Source organism: Mustela nigripes, chromosome 13 (genome assembly GCF_022355385.1).
Source record: "Mustela nigripes isolate SB6536 chromosome 13, MUSNIG.SB6536, whole genome shotgun sequence".
NCBI classification, from domain to species: domain Eukaryota; kingdom Metazoa; phylum Chordata; class Mammalia; order Carnivora; family Mustelidae; genus Mustela; species Mustela nigripes.
Genome location: NC_081569.1, coordinates 72969104 through 72989405, shown reverse-complemented (window position 1 = coordinate 72989405; position 20302 = coordinate 72969104). Strand labels below are relative to the sequence as shown.

At 42.4% G+C, this 20302-nt stretch overlaps 2 protein-coding genes across 6 annotated transcripts in view; one reads left to right on the top strand and one right to left on the bottom strand.

Annotated features, from left to right (window-relative positions):
* The first annotated feature begins 4315 nt into the window (after positions 1-4315).
* On the top strand, positions 4316-17718 carry HOMEZ (homeobox and leucine zipper encoding). Of its 3 annotated transcripts, XR_009399107.1 has the most exons (4): positions 4316-4534; positions 9864-11446; positions 11784-11906; positions 16969-17718. XR_009399107.1 is itself a non-coding variant. In XM_059372928.1 (3 exons), exons 1-3 carry the CDS (start codon positions 4495-4497, stop codon positions 11853-11855), a joined length of 1695 nt encoding a protein of 564 aa, XP_059228911.1. In that variant the 5' UTR covers positions 4316-4494; the 3' UTR covers positions 11856-12646. The 3 variants fall into 3 exon arrangements, 2 of the variants coding, with proteins under 2 accessions (XP_059228911.1, XP_059228913.1); XM_059372928.1 differs by lacking the exon at positions 16969-17718 and having other exon boundaries at positions 11784-12646; XM_059372930.1 differs by lacking the exon at positions 16969-17718 and having other exon boundaries at positions 9864-12646.
* RNF212B (ring finger protein 212B) overlaps positions 12733-20302 on the bottom strand; it is a 27642-nt gene continuing 20072 nt past the window's right edge. For 2 of the 3 annotated variants that reach the window (XM_059372933.1, XM_059372934.1), the window contains 4 exons: positions 16132-16171; positions 15737-15849; positions 15428-15489; positions 12733-13937 (listed from right to left, as the gene is read on the bottom strand). In XM_059372933.1, the coding sequence (XP_059228916.1) occupies positions 13872-13937; positions 15428-15489; positions 15737-15849; positions 16132-16171 (281 nt within the window). In that variant the 3' untranslated portion in view covers positions 12733-13871. Of the gene's footprint in view, positions 13938-15427; positions 15490-15736; positions 15850-16131; positions 16172-18742; positions 19894-20302 lie in introns of those variants that run through there. The other variant, XM_059372935.1, reaches the window with a different exon arrangement.

Here is a 20302-nt window from a genome sequence, read left to right as displayed (position 1 = left end):
CACATCGGGCTCTCTGCTTAGCAGGGAGCCTTCTTCCCCCTCCCTCTCTCTCTCTGCCTGCCTCTCTTCCTACTTGTGATCTATGCCTGTCAAATAATAATAATAATAATAATAATAAAAATCAAGAAAAATAACAAATTTTAGAAATTACCTACTTGACTAGCATTTTTTTTTTTTTTTTACAATTTTGTTTTTGGGTGCATGCTCCTTGATAGATTTTTCATATTGTTTATTATAATGTTTTCTATAAGAAGTACAGAAAAGTAATTTAGTTTTCTACATGATTTTTTTTTAAGATTTTATTTATTTATTTGACAGACACAGAGATCACAAGTAGGCAGAGAGGCAGGCAGAGAGAGACAAAAGACGAGGAAGCAGGCTCCCCGCTGAGCAGAGAGCCCCATGCGGGGCTTGATTCCAGGACTCTGGGATCGTGACCTGAGTCGAAGGCAGAAGCCTTAACCCACTGAGCCACCCAGGTGCCCCTACATGATTGCTTTTTAAAAAAATTCTTAGTGATTTTTTTTTAAAGATTTTATTTATTTATTTGACAGAGAGAGATCACAAGTAGGCAGAGAGGCAGGCAGAGAGAGAGAGGAGGAAGCAGGCTCCCTGCTGAGCAGAGAGTCCAATGTGGGACTCGATCCCAGTACCCTGAGATCATGATCTGAGCCGAAGGCAGCGGCTTAACCCACTGAGCCACCTAGGCGCCCCAAAAAATTCTTAGTTATTTAGAAAATTTTCACCTTCACACTTTTATAAGTGATAATGTTACATGATTTTTTAGATTTTTGTCAAACCTGAAAAAAAACACCATCAAGTTTCTTTGATACATGTGTAAAATTTCAGAGCATTACAGATTTGGAATGACTAATATACTCTGGATTGTTGACATTAGGATTAATGTATCTGTATTAGTCTGCTAGAGCTGCCATACAAAATACAACCCACTGGGTGGCTTAAAATGAAATTCTCTCTCAGTTGTGGAGGGTAGAAGACTGAGATCAACATATCCACAGGGTTTACTTAATTCTGAGGTTCCTTTCCTTAGAGTCATCTTCTCCCTATGTCTTCCCATGGTCTTTTCTATGTTCATGTCTGTGTCCAAATTTCCTACTATAAAGATACCAATCATATTGGATTAGGACTCACCCTGAAGACCTCATTTTTTTAAAGATTTTATTTATTTGTCAGAGAAAGAGAGCAAAGGCAGGCAGAGTGGTAAGCAGAGGCAGAGGGAGAAGCAGCCTCCCTGCCGAGCAAGGAGCCTGATGTGGGACTCCACCCCAGGATCCTGAGCCGAAGGCAGCCACTTAACTGACTGAGCCACCCAAGCCTCCCTGAAGACCTCATTTTATTTTATTTTATTTTTTTTTTTTAAAGATTTTATTTATTTATTTGTCAGAGAGAGAGCGAGCGAGAGCGAGCACAGGCAGACAGAGTGGAAGGCAGAGTCAGAGGGAGAAGCAGGCTCCCCGCGGAGCAAGGAGCCCGATGTGGGACTCGATCCCAGGACGCTGGGATCATGACCTGAGCCGAAGGCAGCTGCTTAACCAACTGAGCCACCCAGGCATGAAGACCTCATTTTAACGTCATCACTTCTTTATAGAGCTTATTTCCAGATACAGTTATATTCTAAGGTATCCGGAGTTAGGATTTTATCATAAGAATGGGGGGGGGGGGGGCGGTGATGGACGACATAGTTCAGCCCCTAATGCCATACTGGCTATTAAAGTATTTACAGAAATTACAGCAAACCACAGTCATATACCTATTCAACCCAAACTAAATGTATCCCCAACTCCATTTCTCTAGCCAATTTCAAAATACCCATGGCCTTTCCACTGCCACCTGACAGAAGGAGAAATAATGGAGGGGAAATCAGAAAGGAAAGAGACATCAATCTTAGCCAGTTTCAGTTTAAATATTTTTTTTTTCAAATTTTACAAAAAGCCATAACCATATTAACACACCCTGGAGCTTCTCCAGTGCTTTGGAAGAGGTCTGTGCAAGAAGTGACTTTGAAACTTAAGTTTCCTTAGGTATATGGTAAATGAGCCTCTGGTTAATCCTACTTATATCTAAGCCATGCAAAGGAAGAGAGAATTTTCACCAAAGATGGGGAATTAACATCTCTACATTGAGGATGACAAGTCCTCATTCTTTCAGCACTAGTCCCTGGAAAAGCTGAGAAGTTTTGTTGTCTTGCTAGAGGTAGGGGCCCTCCCTTCTTTGATATTGTCAGCCTGCATCTATTCCTCTCTTCCAATCCCCATCCTAGTCCACTCCATCTTCTAAAGCTTTAGGGTGAAACCCACATAAGAGGGAGGCTTCACAGGGCACCTGGGTGACTCTGTCAGTTAAGGGTCTGCCTTGGGCTCAGGTCATGATCCCAGGATCCTGGGATGGAGGCCCACATCAGGCTCCCTGCTGAGTAGGGAGCCTGCTTTTCCCTCTGTCCCTCCCCCTGTTTGTGCATACTCTCTCTCTCTCAAATAAATAAAATCTTAAAAAAAAAAAAAAAAAAGAGGGAAGCTTAGCACGCACTCTATAAAAGGGGTAGATAAGTTTCTTCTTTCCTTTAATTTCCCCTCTCCTAAACCTGTCTTTAATTCTGCTTCCTACTCCCGAGTCTCAGGAGTGAGTGTCTTAATGAGACAAGAAAGGTGGCAGAAAAGGCCCACCTTTCTTATTTCCAAAAGCTGGTGATCAGTGTTGCCCAGGGTGCCTAACTGATCCTCCTATAGAGGGGCAGGCACTAGGTTCTCGCAGACATTGACTGGCTTTCCAGCCAGATTAATCATGATTTCTTCCCAATCAACCCAGTCTTGTTATTTGTTTGGATTATGAGAGAACAACTCCACTGAAAACTGCTGCTGCTGCCTAAAATATTTCACTTTTTCTTTTATCGTATACAAACTATTGGGGCATGGTAATAGTCATGATTTAAGACAAAGTCTGTTATGTACTACGAGCCCTAGCTTAAACCCTGAGGGATCAGAAGTTTCCAACTCTAAAGCTGAGTATATATATCTTTCCTTTGTTTACACCTATGTTTTGCTGATGTTTTTGCTGGATACTAGTTTGAATATTGTAGGGCTGGCTCTTAGGAGGTTGAAATTTTTACTGAATGTAATGGGACTGGGAGGAGGGCAGGTGCAAATACAGGCATAATTAACATGAGGCTCAGTGCTGAAGTTGAAAACCATTTCTGATGTCTGACAACCATGAAAGTGCTCTAGACCTTAAATTGGAGCAATAAAGAATCCATAGCAGGCATTGGTTTGGTGGCTAGTATATGGGAGGGGTGATGTCTGTGGGATACAGAACAAAGTCTGAAATTGTTTCATAAATTATTGTAGTTGTATATACTATTAAGTGACCTAAAGGCAAAAAGAGACTTTTTCAAAGATTAGCATATAAGAACAAAAGAATCAAGAAAGTACTGTGTCCAAGTTTTTGTTTAAAGACCGAGAATCCTAAATATACAAGCTTTGGCCCAAATTCCAAATATATTAACTTTTGTCCTACAACTTTTGTGACTACTCTGGTGAAAAGTCCCATTTTGTTGCCATCTTTTTCTTGACAGCGAAAATCAAGGTCCTCAAATATATGAGGCAGGTCCTCCTCACTGGGACAGAGAGGTGGGCCTAGGGGTCGGATTGTCTGGGGGGGGGGGGTCCCCAAACAGGTGCCTACTTCCGGCACTCAGTCCGCGGGAACACCTGTGCAGCGTTCTGAAGGGGCCGGGCTGCTGGTCCTCGTCTTTCAGGCTGCAAGCCATTTGATCCATCTGGAGAACAAGTTCCCGGTTGCTCTGGGCGCTTCGTTTACAGCGACGCTGCTGACTGCCCTCGGCTGGGCAGGCGCGGCTCCGCTCTGGTTCTACTCGCGTGTAAGGCTGACAAGGGGATGCTGAAAAAAGTCTTCCTTCAGGAGGAACAAATGGGGAGTAGTTGCAAGTTAGTCTTGGACAACTGAACAAACTCCTGTGAATTCCTTGGGGCAATTCCGGGAGGACCAGGGCTCAGCGTACTCCGAAGGTCCCGCGCGGAAAGGTCGAAAGCTGGGGGAGGGGGAAGAGGGGGGGAGAGGAGGTACCATTCACAGCACCCTGGCCCTGGGGGACATCTTCCCTGACCCAAGCAGCCAATAGCCACCCCGGCTGAGGCCCACCCAGCCAATAACCGACTTCAGCCGAGACTCACGCAGCCAATGGCCGGCCCAGTGCGTTCCGCCGGTGCCTGCCTGCCTACTTCCACCAATCGTGACACGGGCCACCTTGGCACCGCCCCTGGAGCTCGCCCCACCCATCCGCCCCGCCTCCAACTCGTCCGACCAGGGTTGGGCTATACGGGCGCGCTCTCGGGGACAGGGGGGGCAGTCCCGGTCCCGGCCCTCCGCGCGGGTGGGCTTGGAGCAGGCCGCACCGGGCGGGAACCCCACTCCCACCCCGGAGGCCCCCTGCCCTTTCTCCCCCTTTCCCCCCGGCCCATGGTGCGAGGCTGGGAGCCGCCGCCCGGGCCGGACCGTGGTGAGTGATCCCCAGCCCTTTCGACTACCCCTCCCAGCCCCTGTACGATCTCCGACCTCCGGAGCCCCATCCCCGCGCTGTGGAGGGGGGGTGGTGGTTGGAGAATTCTAGGCTCGAAGTCGCCCCGTTCTCTCTCCTTTCTCCTCTGGACTTTTCGGTTCCCTGTTGTAACTGGGGGAGGGTGAGTGGGTGTGTAGGGAGGAGGGGAAGGCTGGGTTGGGACGCCCCCCCGCGAGGGGAGGATTGAGATTCGGCTGCTCCCTGGGGCTCATCGCCCCAAGTGCAGCAACTTTTTGTTCTCTGACCCAGTTTGGAGCCTTATAGACTGCCTGCGAAATGGAGGATAGGAGAAACGTTTCCTTCCCAGGCCTCTCCTCCTCCCCCCACGACTACCTCCTGGCGACCTCAACACACGTACAGAAACCTGGTCTTACTTCTGGGAAGCGATGGTATTTGGGAATGAAAGGTTTGGGAGAAACTGCGCCTTCTGACCCCCTACCCAACCATACTCAGAAAACAAACCAAAAAAGTGAGAACCCGAGTTCTCAGAGGTTCCTGGTTTTGTGTCCTAATCTGAGACTTCTAAACTGAAAGACTCAAGCTGAGACCTGTTTGGTAATGTGGGCCCAGATCAGGAGATCTTTTATCGTATGAACCTCCTCACCATACATTTGAAGCCCTTTTATATTATATGAGTAGGACAGGTAAATGGCAATGATTGAAAAAACAAGCCAGTTAAACTTGGGAATTTTTAAAATGATGCATACATCTCTTAAGCATTGTCATTAAAAGTATGTTCATTGCACCAATCTTCTGGGGTAGTGTCCAGGCGTTTTCTTTGTGTAAGTCTGCTGATTGGAGTTCCCAGTTGTCTTTCCATATAAACTACACAAGCGAATTTCAAATCTGGCTGCACCCCGAGAACTTTTGAAAGTACTGATGCCTGGGCCCGAGTCCAGACTAATTTAAGTCAAAATACGAAGGAGGGTTCCCTGGTTTAAATTTCCCAGGTAATTCTAATGTGCCACTGCCTCTGATGTATGATTTCAAGGGTTTTTTTGTTTTGTTTTATTTACTTTTAAGAAGATTTTATTTATTTGACAGGGATCACAAGTAGGCAGAGAGGCAGGCAGAGAGAGAGGGGGAAGCAGGCTTCCTGTTGAGCAGAGAGCCTGATGTGCAGCTAGATCCTGGGATCATGACCTGAGCTGAAGGCAAAGGCTTTAACGCACTGAGCCACCCAGGCGCCCCGGTTTTGTTTTGTTTTAATGCAGTGAGAATTTAAACACTTGGAGCAATCTGAATGCAGAAAACGTTTGAGATTTTTAAGTCCCCTGCCCCTCTAATCTTTTACAGTTCCCTGCTACTCCCAATTCAACAACTGTACAACACCTTAACATTTGACTTTTTCATAGAAACAGTTTTTAGCGCACTAATTTTTCATAGGTTTATGTGATATTTAATTACATTATTATATAAATAAAGAAAAAACAGGCATAAACAGGTTGGGAATTACCCGCAACTGGTCCAGGCTCATAGGGCAGGTGAAGGAAACGTGATTTTGGCACACTAGGAGAGTAGCCTACCATCCTCTAGTACATGGCACACTGTGGGTGTTGGTCATAAAACCCAGTGGATCAGTTAAATCACACTCCTGGCCCAGTTGAACACCTCTCCCTTCCATTCTCTCCAATTAATATCACCAATATCCAGTCCCTTTTAGATTTAAATTTTGAGTATTTCATCCACTCTTTCCATTCATTCACATCAAGCAGTATGTTCCTCTTTAAGCAATTACCATCACTCTCTTTTTTTTATTAAGTTGGAAGGACATAAGGCAGAGGTTCTTAAATTGGGCTTCTAGGCAGCCAGTGAATCCTTTGAGATTATATATATAATGTAGTTTGGATGTTTGGATGTTTATGGTGGGGGTAGTCATAACTTTCTGAGTGGTCCATACCTTTATCTGATTATCAGAGAAGTTCATGACCCAAAAAAGTTGAGAAGCACGTAAGTTGAATACCACTGAAAATTCTTTTAAGGCCCTTAAAACTGTATCACCAAGACACATTTCAGGCAGTACTCCAATTCTTTTCTGAATAAAGATACAGGGTAATTTTGCAGGATCATTAGTTTCTCATTTGAACAGTCTCCTGCTTTATCCATAAGTCTAGAATCAACCCTAAAGTTGTGAACACCTCTTTTTCCTAGGATTGTATGTACACCCAAACTGGAAGTTTTAAGTTAGTCCATTCTTTACTGCCATCTGTCCACAAGTATGGAAAGCCCAAAGGGAACGAAGGGTGTTATCCTCTATATATGTTTTTCTCATTATATTTTTTACTAGCTATTTGAAGGAGTGGTAGGGCATATATATTTAATAAGGAAACAAATTTAGTAATTATTCAGAATTGGTAATCCCATCATCACTACCATCTCTGCCCATAGGAGTCTTTATTTCTCCAGTTTTGATTCCCTTCTTTTTCTACCCTTTCCAAATGGAGATATAAGAACACAAGGCACTGTGGTGTCTTCATTGTGGTTTTGATTAATGTGGGGTCTATTCTCCTTGTTATAGTTCTCATAAGCCTCTCTCTGGTTGTAGTTTCTTCCTGTGTCAAAGCCACATTCTTCCAGGGAGATACCAGGTGGCTAGCTGTGCAGCTAGCTGTGCCTTGATTTAAGCCACTACTCTACATCAGGAAATCTTCCACAGTTTGTTTTGAGTAATTGGAAAACTGGATGTATGCAGTACCCCAAATACGGTATTTGCATTATGTATGTTATACTGAAACATCAAACTGATACCATGAGAATCTGGAGGATAGCAAACCACATGAATGAAAACAAAATGCTTCCTTGTAAGGCTTATAGCTGTACCTGCCTTATTTCCTGTCTGACAGTCTTCATCCTTAAGCTGGACTGCTTTATTCCTTGGGCCACAGTTTTCTCTTATCTAAAGTATATTTGTGAACTTAAAAAACAGACACAAATAAGGTTAAGTAGATGTCAAGTGCTGCAATCATAAAGTATTCTCCAGCTTAGGTTTGGCGGTGGGCCACAATGTCTGAATGGTGGTTTAGCACCCATCTGTGTAAGCAGTTGCTCACAGGCCACTCAGGTGTGTCTGGGATGAACCTGGAGGGTAAAGGTAGAGGTAGTACTGCATTGGCAATTTGTCTGGCAATCAAAAAGGATTTAAACCCAAGATACAGATTCAGTTCTCCTAAAGCTGTGATTTTCATACTTTTTTTTTAAAGCAGCATAATCCATTCTGGAATGATATCCAACTCCCAAAATATAAAGAGCATAAAATCATGGATATCCTGGTTTTTTCCACTGCTCATTAGAATTAGGACCCTGAAAAAAGAGATGGAAAACAATGATTTTAAAGAATGCAGTCTTTGCTTCACTTCCCTCCATGTCTAGGAAGAGAATGGCATTCCCTTATATCAGAATTGCCCTGTGAGGCTGAAGTAATGAGAAAAGCTGCCATTTATTGAGCCTTTACTTTGTTCTAGGCATCACATCAACTGCATTTTTTTCATTTAGCCATAAACTTGGAGGAAGGTGCTGTTTCGACCGCCTTTCTTTCTGAGGGGAAACTAAGGCTTTGTGAGATTAAATAATTTGCCCAAGGACAGGCAACACTCTAGGAAGGAGTGGAGCTGCAGTTAATCTCAAATCTGCCTCACCCCAGACCCGCACACCAACAGCTGTGTTAGGTCTTGCCTAGCACATAGTAGGTTCTTGATAAAAAATATATAGCTTTATAGACATGCAGCACTGTGCATTTTTTACACATGAAGAAACTAAAGCTCCTTTAAGTTCAGTAGCTTGCCCAAGATCATATAGCTGGTAAGTAGCAGAACTGGGATTCAGACTGCAGGTTGGCCTTAGTCAGGGATCCCATTTCTACCCACTGTGCCATGCTGCCTCCATTTACCCTCTTCAGGTTCTCTTCAAGCTGTACAGCCTTTAGGATCTGCATGGCCTTCAGTTCAATAGATGAGATTGTTAAAAGGAAATGGAGACTCATTAAAATGCTTCCAAATTTTTCTAATCGTCATATAAAATCCCTTGATACCACTATGTACTATAACATCCTGGACTTGAGATTCTTCTCGGTTCATCATGTAGTGTTTACCTAGGAATCCTGTCCCATCCTTAACATATCAGAGGTAAATATTTATAAACTCAGAAGGGATTCCTCTAACAGTAAAGGGTGGCAGATGTGTTAAAGAGTTTCTAATGCCCATCCAGGGAGCTGAGTTAAAACCTGGTCAACAGAACTTTCTGGGAAATAACCTGAGCAGGTATTTCAGGCATGATGCAGGATCAGGAGCTCTCCCTGCAGCCCCCACACCCACAGCCCTGGGAGCAGTGGTGCTGCTGGGGAGCCTGCAGGACCTGGCTTCCATTCACAGTGCATCTGCCCACCTGGCCCTGAGAAGAAAGCTGGGCTGCAGAGATAAGATTGGCAGGGCTTTGGCCCTGTGTGGAGGGGCTGTTACAGTCTGAGGGAGCTCTCCAGGCTCCCCAGAGAGAGACTGAGCTGTAGGAAGAGACAAAGGCTTGGGGGAGGGGCTAACCTTTGTTCTGAGGATGACTTGGTGGAAACAATTCCCTCTACCCCCACAGGACCCCAAAACCCAGGAAGAGTAAGCCCCATTTATCCCAGATATCTGACCTGTGTCTTATCCTACAGAGAGAAAATAAAACGGGTTTGGTTTTAGGGCTTAAAGGCACTATCATTGCCCTCCCTGAAGGACTCCATCACCAAAAAGGGAAGAGGAAAGAGGGCTGGGGGCTGGGCAGTGGAACAGTGCTGTCCTGCCTTCTAGCTCCTCTCTTGTATTTCCCACCTGTCTCGACATTCTAGAGGTAATCATAAATTGCCAGGAGTTAAAGCAATTTGCATCAGTTCTGAGATTACTGCACTTCATGTTTTTGTGGTTGAGATTTCATTTTGTGACTCCTGTTCCATGGACTTAGAGGATGAAGTGAGTTTGAATTAGAAAAGCTAAGGCAACATAAGGATGAGTTTTCTTCCTTAATCTCTAAAGACAGATTTTTGTCCTGGTGATAGTATTCACTAGTCATGTGACTTCTATGGACTTTGGTTTTTCCATACATACAACAGGAATTTTAACAGGGTCATAAAATTAGGAAAATTAAATGAGAAACTACTAAAGCACTTTAAAAGCAATCCAACATGGTACACATAGATAGTTGATTGTATTGGAGTCCAGCATTTTGTTTGGCAGAAATTGAGCAATAGGCTGAAAGAGGAGCCCCAGTGATTGAGCTGTTTCTCTTCTTATTACAGCTATCTCTGAAGGGCACAAATCAGAAAGCACCATGCCTCCTAATAAAGAGGCCAGCAGTCTTAATAGCTCCCCAGCGGGGCTCATCTGCCTGCCTCCAATCTCCGAGGAGCTACAACTTGTGTGGACCCAAGCAGCCCAGACCAGTGAGCTGGATGGCAATGAACACTTGCTACAAACCTTCAGCTACTTTCCCTATCCCAGTCTAGCAGACATTGCCCTTCTCTGCTTACGCTATGGGCTGCAGATGGAGAAAGTCAAGACTTGGTTCATGGCCCAGCGCCTCCGCTGTGGCATTAGCTGGTCATCTGAAGAAATAGAAGAGACTCGAGCCCGAGTGGTCTACCATCGGGACCAGCTCCATTTCAAATCCCTTCTCTCTTTTACTCATCATGCAGGGCGGCCCCCAGAGGAGGTGCCTCCTCCATTGCCAACTCCAGAACAAATGGGTCTTGGAATAGTACCCCTGACTCTTAGTGAGCCCACCCAAATGAAAGGCTTGAAGGTAGAACCTGAGGAGTCCTCAGAGCTGCTGAGTCACCAGAAAGCAAAGGAACCCCTGATGGCACCTGGCAGTGGGGCATTCCCCCACCAATCAGATTTTTGGCAGGATCTTCAAAGTGGTGGCTTCTCTAAGGAGCAGGCAGGCAGGGGTCCCCACCAGTCACATGGCCTAGGTTCTGCTTCCTGGAACCACTCCACAGCTGTCCATCCGCCACATGCTCGGGATAAGCCCCCACCAATCTCACTACTTGCTAGTAGTTGTAAGCAGGAGTCAACATCTAATATGACTCCTTCTTCTCCCTCTACCTCTTCTTCCACTTTCCCAGTACTGGCTAATGGAGCTACTGCCACCTCTAAACCGCTCCAGTCACTAGGCTGTATCTCACAGCCACTGTCACCCAGTGAACAGGCACTGCCCCCACATCTGGAGCCAGCTTGGCCCCAGGGGCTAAGACATAATTCAGTACCAGGTAGGGTTGGCCCTGCAGAGTACCTTTCCCCAGATATGCAACGCCAGCGAAAGACCAAGCGCAAAACCAAAGAGCAGCTGGCTATCCTCAAATCTTTTTTTTTACAGTGCCAATGGGCACGGCGTGAGGATTACCATAAATTAGAACAGATCACTGGTTTACCTCGACCTGAGATCATTCAGTGGTTTGGTGACACACGCTATGCCTTGAAGCATGGGCAACTAAAATGGTTTCGGGACAATGCAGTACCTGGTACCTCTAGTTTCCAGGACCCAGCAATTCCCACACCCCCACCTTCAACCCGCTCCTTGAATGAATGGGCTGAGACACCACCTCTGCCAAACCCCCCACCCCCACCGGATATACGACCCTTGGAGAGGTACTGGGCAGCCCATCAACAGCTACGGGAAAGTGATATCCCTCAACTGAGTCAGGCATCAAGGCTTAGCACCCAGCAGGTACTGGATTGGTTTGACTCTCGATTACCTGAGCCAGCTGAGGTGGTGGTTTGTCTAGATGAAGAGGAAGAAGAGGAGGAGGAAGAACTGCCAGAAGATGACGAGGATGAAGAGGAGGAGGAGGAGGAAGAAGAGGATGATGACGATGACGATGTGATCATACAGGACTGAGTCGGGGGGACTAGGGGAGGGAAGGTCTGTTACTAAAAGATGAACCAACTTAGTAACTGTTTAAACAAAGAAACCACATTTTTTTAAATTACTTTGTGGCAAAGAACTGAAAAGCTTTGTGTTCTTGAGGTTGGGGGATTGGGGATGTAGTGAGGGTGGACCAGAGAGTATGACCATAGGATCTAAAGAGAGGTGGGAATTGGATGAACAGAAATCAGTCCTCTCGTCTCAGTGAAGAGTGCGCTAAGGATGTGGTCCAAACCATGGGCTGGGAGAAGGCTTTTTTGCTCTCTTCATGTCTGCTGTTCTTTTCCCTTAGTGTGCAATGGAAAGCCCAGACCTTGGCCATACATCTATAGGAGGACTGGAAAAGAAGAGTAAAGAATTTTGATTCAATTGATGATTCCAGTGCAGACCCCAGTCCCACCATTTTCCCTGGAATGTAAGGCTGCCTCACACCCCTTTTCTGAGCACAAGTCCATGTATAATACAGCTAAGAGTCTTAGTATGTCCCAGTCTCATCACTAGTCTTTCCTTAATGCTCACCAACGTGACTATATGGTTTACCTTCCTTGTTACTGAGTTGCACAGGTAGCAGAATGTTTTCATTTCTGATACTGGGACCACTTTTGCCTTGTACTTTTTTTTTTTTTTAATCTTTTTCCAAAGTCCCTATTTTGTTCACTATTTGTCTCAGGGTAAATCTTCCCCATGGAGCTTGTGAAAAGTTTAATAATTGGGTGGAGAATAATTTAGACTGGATATTTATTGGATGTGGGAATTAGGGGAAATGTCCTTTTAAAAAGTAGAATTAGGTTACAGAGGAATAGAGGAGAGGGATGGTTTCTACTGTTCAGAAGGTGGGTGCAGGTAGGTTCCAGGTTTGGTTTTACAAACCTGAAACTCCCTCCTGCCTAACTTGACAGAGACTAATATTTCATCTTTTTTGGTGTTGGTTCAATTTATGTCTATAATTGAGATTTTCCTCTTTTTATAGGATCTGTCTTGGGGACAGAGGGACCCAGGTTGTTAACTTAATTGATTATTGATGTTTTAGAATGGTTTCCATCAGATGGAGTCAGATATAAAGATTTCAATGGGTTAACCATCTAGAAATAAGAGTGAATGCCCCAAATTGCTAGAATAATAATAAAAGGCCACAAATAAAATTGTTTATCTCTCCTCCACTTTGCCACTTCTATGGTTTAGAGATTAATGGAGCCAAATCCATTAACATTCTGATTTAGTATACTTTTTTCTTGTTGTTTTTAACAGCAGGATATATTGAGGTAGATTAAGAAAACAAAACCTGGGGCACCTGGGTGGCTCAGTCAGTTAAGCACCCTACTCACGGTTTTTGGCTTAAGTTATGATCTCATGGGTCATGAGATCAGGCTCCACGCTCAGTGCTAAATGAAGCCTCTGTGTGAGGATTCTCTCCCTCTGTCTCTTCTCCCATTTGCATGCGCACATGCACTCTCTAAAATAAATAAATACATCTTTAAAAAAAACTAAAGGAACAAAAACTTTGAAAGGCAGTGTATTAGCATCTATCACTGGGCAGAATTGTCTCCTGTACCTGCTACAGCACAGGCTCTTGCCCAGAAGAGGTGTCTAGAAATGCCTTTAAAAATAAATTCAGAGTTCCAGAAAGAGTAGGGAATCCTACTCTTTCAGGGTCATTTCCAGGACCTAATTTATTTCTGGCAGATGTCTGCTATCTTTACACTTTTTCAATATTTTTGCTTATGGTCTCCCTGCCAGTGGCTGACTCATTTAATTTCTCATTTCTATTTAGTACCCAAAGAAGAATACAGGTTTCATCTAAGTTGTGGTGGTCTTTGTCCATTCCACCATTCAGAGCTTGTAATATAAAACCAATAGAGTTGCAATAACAATAAAAGGACACCTTTATTTTATCTATATACTTTAGTAAGCTGAAAGTCTGGGTCTCAAAGGAAAATCAACATAGTTAACTAGGCATAGAGGAAACAATAGGCAACAAAAGTATAATAAATTAGGACAAGGAACAGAGTTATTGCTTATTAACATTGGCAATGGAAGAATATACCCAAAGCTAAAAGAATGAAATATAGAAATAAACCATACTTAATGAGTATATTACCTCTCACACCCAATGATGCCAAGAATTGTTTTTACAACCTTTAAGTTGCAGGAAATGAGAGAGCTACTTGAGTGTGGGAGAGATCTAAACATCTTCCTGTAGTACTAGCCTTATATAATGCCTGACCATTTTCCTAGGAGGTAACAGAGGATGTATATCATAAAAGTCAAGAGAGTGAAACCAGGAAACAAGGCAGGGAGACATTTTCCAAGGCACTTAATGGGCATTGGATGCTATAGGCCTTCTTTAAGCAACATGTTTAGATCAGACCTTGAAGACAATCTATCTGGAAGTAGTCCATGCTTCTCTTGACCTGGCTAATCCCATCTGTCTCTGTTCGTAGAGAGTCTGCAGCAGAGGGAAGGAAGGCAGATATGGGCATTTATAACAAAAAAGCTAATTAAGGCCCTCTCACCATTACATGAAGTTTATCAAGACAGCAGGTCACCACTACTACTGCCCCATAGTTTTCTCCATTGTGTGATGAACTAACTTCCAAACTAAGATTTGATACACCTAGTGTGACAAAGGCTTTGTTGCTAATTATGAAAATCTTAGAACATTTATTGTTTTATGGTAATAAGGCAGAATACTTAAAAAAAAAAACTATCTTGGAAGATATGGAGAGAAAACTGGAGACTATGCCAAGAGAGGATTAGCAGTGAGGCAGGATTCTCATGCCTCTGGGGAGGTGACACTTCCTTAAATAACTTTTAAAAAAAACTTTATTATTGAAGTTTTCAAAAAATACAAAAGTAAAGTAGTATAAAGAGCTGATAAGTACCCATCACCCAACTTCAACAAATAACTCATAGCCAGTTTTTCTTTCATTTCTCTCTCTCCTATGTTCACTAGATTATACTAAAGCAACCCCCAGAGAATCATTTAACTTCCTCTCCTTAAATATTTTAGTATGTTATCTCCAAAAGGTAGACTATTTTTAAAAATAGCCATTATGCCTACAAAAGAAAACTATTAACAATTCCTTAATATCAAATATCCAAGAGGTGTTCAGTTTTCAACTTTCTCATAAATGTTTTTGTTTTTCTACAGTTTGTTTCAATCAGGATCCAATTAGGGGCCATATATTTGTAGATTCTTTTTTCATCTGTAGGTTAACCTCTCCATTTGTGAGGATCTCAGGGATGTTATTTCCCCAGTGTTGCCTAATAATTTTTTGCCAATGAAAATAAAGGGCATTCGGAATACAAGAGCAAAATATTTACCTATCTTAAGATGTTCTTGGGGTCACCAGGAGCTTGGCATTAAAAGGCCTAAATATCCTCAAAACCTGGGCACTAAAAGATAACTTAAAAGGCAAGACTAGACTTTTCATGTAGAGCTCCCTACAAACCTCTCTTCTTGTTCCCTACCCTTTTTCTCTTATTGCCTATATCGTATCAGAGTCCCGTAAATTTATAAAGCATTACTCTAACCATGTCTAGAGAAGTGCACATAGCTTTTCCTTATTCAAGCAGTACCTCTACCCAAAAGATCTATTCCATTGAAATATTTTTTTGTGGAACTTTCGGGAATGTTAGTTGTGTCTACACACTTAGTTCGCACTGGCCGAGACCTCTCAGTTTAAAGCCATTCACTACCATGTGACCTAATTTTTAAACCCCAAACTAGGAAGCTAATCTTGTAGTAGGATAGAAGTTTTGAAATTGAGACCATCCTGATAGATTGTGAACATATGATTACCATATTTGAAAGCCATGTCATTCTCCACCAGTTATATTCTACCACCTTAACAGGTGGTACAAAAGGCATTTCATGTGTAGGCCTAACCATGTGAGTTTTTCATATGCAGGATAGTTAGATTAGCCTGGGCTCACCTGCTGAACTGGTAGCTGGAAACCAGGAAGACTCTCTAGTGGGGTTCTGCTTTCCCTCTGACCTGAAGGAAAAAATTGGAATGATGAAAGATAATTCCCTTGGGCAGTTCTTTGGCAGTTTTACTTATGGGTCAGGGTAAATAGGTGGATCTTAATCTGTAGAACACTAGTCAGAAAAACACTTAGCTAAGCAGTTTAAGTAGGTTATTAAGTCCATTCTCTTCTTAACTTCTTTTCACCTTGAAAATCTTTATTTAGTATATATGTCAATGGTTAGCTCCATTCCTTTAGGAATGTTATTTAACATACCTGAATTGTTGGGGGTGAGGCCTGAATTCAGGCCTCTTGTGTGGCCTGAATTCCCACCATTTAGTGATGGTCTACAAGAAAAAATCCCCTGTCCCGAAGAAGCAGGTGAAGGCCTAAGGAGGGGAAAAAGAAGCATCAGCAGAGAAAAGGAAGGTAAAGGTAAAAAGTACATGTAAAGGGAGAGCCTATATATTTAGACAAGACAGGAAATAAATACCCTGCTTGTGACTGAAACTAATTTGGACATATATAAGACAGTACTATTAAATGCTCTCTTGTTTACAAGGTAGATTTTTAAACTTCAGTGGTATAAGCCAGTAGAAGAGTAACCCCAGGACTGCTGGCAGAATGTCAGTGTGAAGAGATTCCCAGTGAAAGGAAGCATAATCTCTTACCTATAAGAAAAGCTGTGAGTAGAAGCTGGTGAAGGGGTTTCTGGAAAACATAAAAGTGAAGCTATGAGATAACCCATGATGAACTAGAGAAGAGATTTGTTCAGGTATGCTTGGGATCAGGGCAAAGAAACTGGACACGAAAGATTTTCAATATATATGTTAGGCTTAGTGACTAATATTAAGTGAAAAATCTCATCACCTAGCAGTGTCTCCTAAAGGTGCCTTCCTCTCTCTAAAAAAAGATTTTATATATGTTGTGTGTGTGTGTGTGTGTGTGTGTGTGTGTATATTTGTGTATATATATATACATATATAAATTTTTTTTAATTTTTTTTTTTAGAGAGCACAAATGGGGAGGAGCAGACCCAGAGGGCCTGCTGAGCAGGGAGCTCCATGTGGGCCCAATGCCAGGATCCTGAGATCATGATCTGAGCTGAAGGCAGACAGCTTAGCCGACTGAGCCACCCAGCCACCCACCCCCCATTTCTTTCATTAATCTGTGGACCAGGATTCATTACTGCCTTGATGTGCTCTAATAGATCTGTGCTTGGTTTCCCCTCTAAGATGGTAATTACCAGAAAGAATGGCTAAAGACAAAGGGTCATTAAACTCATTAGGAGTGATGGTAAAAATGCATAAAGACCTCCAAAGTTCTCTCCATAAAAGGAATGAGAAAACTGGCAAAAATTGTCAGAATCAACTTTCTCAGAACTGTGTAAATTAACAAAGTGCTTGAAGCAGTCTGGGGAACGTTTATTCCACAGTAATAGCCAAATGAGTTTAAGAACAATGAACTTTTTGGCATTTTAACTTCCCCTATTCCCATTTCTCCTCCAGCTCCGTGGTAGCCTTGAAAACCAACATTCTGGCATCATCGTGGGGATGGAATGGGTTTGGAACTCTTTCAAAGCCTCATTCCCAGAAAATAATCATTTGACCTGTCCAGTGGCAACTGGAAGACTCCACTTGCAAGGCTGACTTTATTTGATCCGACCTGGAGCGCAAACTCATCGGGACTTGGAGCTTAGAGTTCATCACCTGTGAAAAGCCTTTTCCCCAGGAGTGTGTGTTGTAAACAATTAGAAGCACTTGTTTGGGCTGCTTGAGAATGTGAATATCAATTGGGGCAAATAATAGGCTAACCTGAAAGCATAGCTGGAAGAGATGGGGAATAAATTGTTGGTGGGGACTCTGAAAACAATACATTCTTGGAGTCTAGAACATATGCATATGCAGGACTATATGCATGCTCAGAAAATACCTGAAAAAGCCCCAATCTCTTACCTTGAGGTCATACAAGCAGGTTGAAGGCTAAGGTCAGTTGCCTGGCTAAGTGCTGAAAGAGAACCCTAACACATATACAGAAACCCTCAGCAAAGACTGAGAGACTTACTGGTTCCAAGCGTTTAAGGGAATCTCTGTCCAGTCCTTAGCTGACCACTAAACTAACTGAATAGAGACTTTGGTGGCTCCACATGACAATACAGATTTTATAGAATTTTTAAAAAGTCACTAAACAATAAACAGCAAGAACAATAACAAAAAAAAAAAACCCATGGGGAGGGGGAAGAATCTGATTCCAAGAACTGCCATGTTATACTATTTTAATGTCCAATTTCCAACAAAAAATGAGGTATATAAAGAAGTATGACCCATATAAAGAAATAAAGCAATCGATGGAAACTGTCCTTGAGGAAGCCCAGACATTGTACTAAGCCCAGCCTAGACTTTGTCGTCTAAAGACTTTAAGTCAGGTATTTTATTTTAAAGATTTTATTTATTTATTAGAGAGAGAGAGAGCAAGAGAGGACATGAGCAGGGAAGAGAGGGAGAAGCAGGCTCCCTCATAGGGAGTCCCACATGATATGCTCAATCCCAGGACTCTGAGATCATGACCTGAGCTCAAGGACGACACTTAACCAGCTGAGCCCTAAATTAGATATTTTTTTTAAAAGGATTTTATTTGACAGAGATTACAAGTAGACAGAGATGCAGGCAGAGAGGAAGGGAAGCAGGCTCCCTGCTGAGCAGAGAGCCCGATGTGGGGCTCCATCCCAGGATCCTGGGATCATGACCTGAGCTGAAGGCAGAGGCTTTAACCCACTGAGCCACCCAGGTGCCCCTCTTTTCTTTTCTTCAAAGATTTTTTATTTTCAAGTAATCTTATACCCAAGGTAGGGCTTGAACTCACAACCCCAAGATTAAGAGTTGCATACTTTTCCAACTGAGCCAGCCAGGTACCCTTAAATCAGGTATTTTAAATATGCTCAAATATCTTTGGAAACCATGTCTAAAGCACTTAAGTATGAGTGTGGTATCTCAGCAAATAGAGAATATTAATGAAGAAAAAATATATTTAAAAGAACCAAATATAAATTTTGCGATTGAAAATAATAAAAATGAAAACTTCACTAGAGCATCTCATCAGCACAAACAGAAGAAAAAAAAAATGAGCATTTTGAAGTCCACTGAGACTATCCAATGTGAGGAAGAGAAAGAAAAAATAATGAAGGAAAATGAAGAGAGTTTCAGAGACCTTGGTGGAACACCATCAAGTTTATCAACACATGCATTATGGGATTTCTAGAAAAAAAAAAAAAAGGAACAAGAGCAGAAAGAATATTTCAAGAAATAATGGCTGACAACTTCCCAAATTAGATGAAAAAAAAAATCTACACTTCTACACTTCCAAGAAGCTCAACTGCTAAAGAAGTCTGTTAGATTTAGTTGGTATATAATGTTCAAATCTTTTATTCCATTGCTTATCTTATGTCTAGTTGCTCTATTTGTTACTGAAAGTGGGGTACTAAAGTCTAGTAGTTTTCCTCTAGTTCTCTTTGATTCTGTTAGTCTTGCACCTTTGCTACCTAAGACTTTGTTGTTTTATAGATACACACACACATATACTTTATTATTACTTTTTATTTTTTAAAGATTTTATTTATTTGACAGGCAGAGATTACAAGTAGGCAGAGAGGCAGGCAGAGAGAGGAGGGGGAAGCAGGCTGCACATTGAGGAGAGAGCCCGATGTGGGGCTCGATCCCAGGACCATGACCTGAGCCGAAGGCAGAGGCTTTAACCCATTGAGCCACCCAGGCACCCCCCACACACACACATTTTAAAGGATTTTATTTATTTTAGAGAGAGAGAGGGAATGAGAACAAATTGGAGAAGGGGCAGAGGGAGAAGCAGACTCCCTGCTGAGCAGGGAGCCCAACAAAGGACTCCCTCTCAGGATCCCGGGATCTTGACCTGAGCCAAGGGCAGATGCTTAACTGACTGAGCCATCCAGGAGCCCAAGGCCATACATTTTAAAGTATCTAAATTATAAAAAGTATTTTGTCATACCACAATGGAATGAAATTAAAAATCAGTACCAGGAGGAAATCTGTGAAAATTAAAAATATGTTGATATTAAACAACCAACCAATGGTCCAAAGGAGGGGAAAAAAAGAAATTAGAAAAGATTTTGAGATGAATGAAAACAAAGCCAGAAAATACTAAACCTTATAGGGCACAATGAGAGCAGTGCTTAGAGTGAAATTTATAACTGAAAATGTCTTCATTAAAAATGACCTCCAATCAATAACCCAACCTTTTGTCTTAAGAAACTAAAAGAGGGGGGCACCTGGGTGGCTCAGTGGTTTAAGCCTCTGCCTTTGGCTCAGGTCATGATCTCAGGGTCCTGGGATTGCTGCTTGCTGCTCTCTGCTTGCTGCTCTGCCTACTTCTGATTTCTTGCTCTGTCAAATAAATAAAATCTTAAAAAAAAAAAAAAAAAACTAAAAGAGAACTAAACCCAAAACAAGCAGAAGGAAAGAAATAAAACTTAGAGCAGAAACAAATGGAACAGAGAACAGAAAAACAGAAAATCAACAAAACCAAAAGTGATTTCTTTGAAATGTTCAACTAGATTGGCTAGCCAGGCTCTCCAAATAAAAGTAAAAAAGTAGTAGAAAGCTTCAAATAACTAAAATCAGGAACGAAAGAGAGACTATTACTACTAACCTGAAAAATTCTCTAGAACTTCTACATTTTTCAAAGCGTGAATATGAAAGAATTGGAGGGAAACTATTTGGTGTTTTTCAAAAATGGTTATCCAGAAAGAAATAGACAAATTTCACAATTGCCTCTTGTGAAAGAAAGGGAAATCCTCTCTCATTAAATATT

Coding starts and splice junctions, on each gene's coding strand:
- HOMEZ (XM_059372928.1), top strand. CDS start 4,495: ATGGTGCGAGGCTGGGAGCCGCCGCCCGGGCCGGACCGTG. Junction 4,535..9,863: donor GCCGCCCGGGCCGGACCGTG/GTGAGTGATCCC, acceptor TTCTTATTACAG/CTATCTCTGAAGGGCACAAA. Junction 11,447..11,783: donor AGGATGATGACGATGACGAT/GTGATCATACAG, acceptor CTTTTCCCTTAG/TGTGCAATGGAAAGCCCAGA.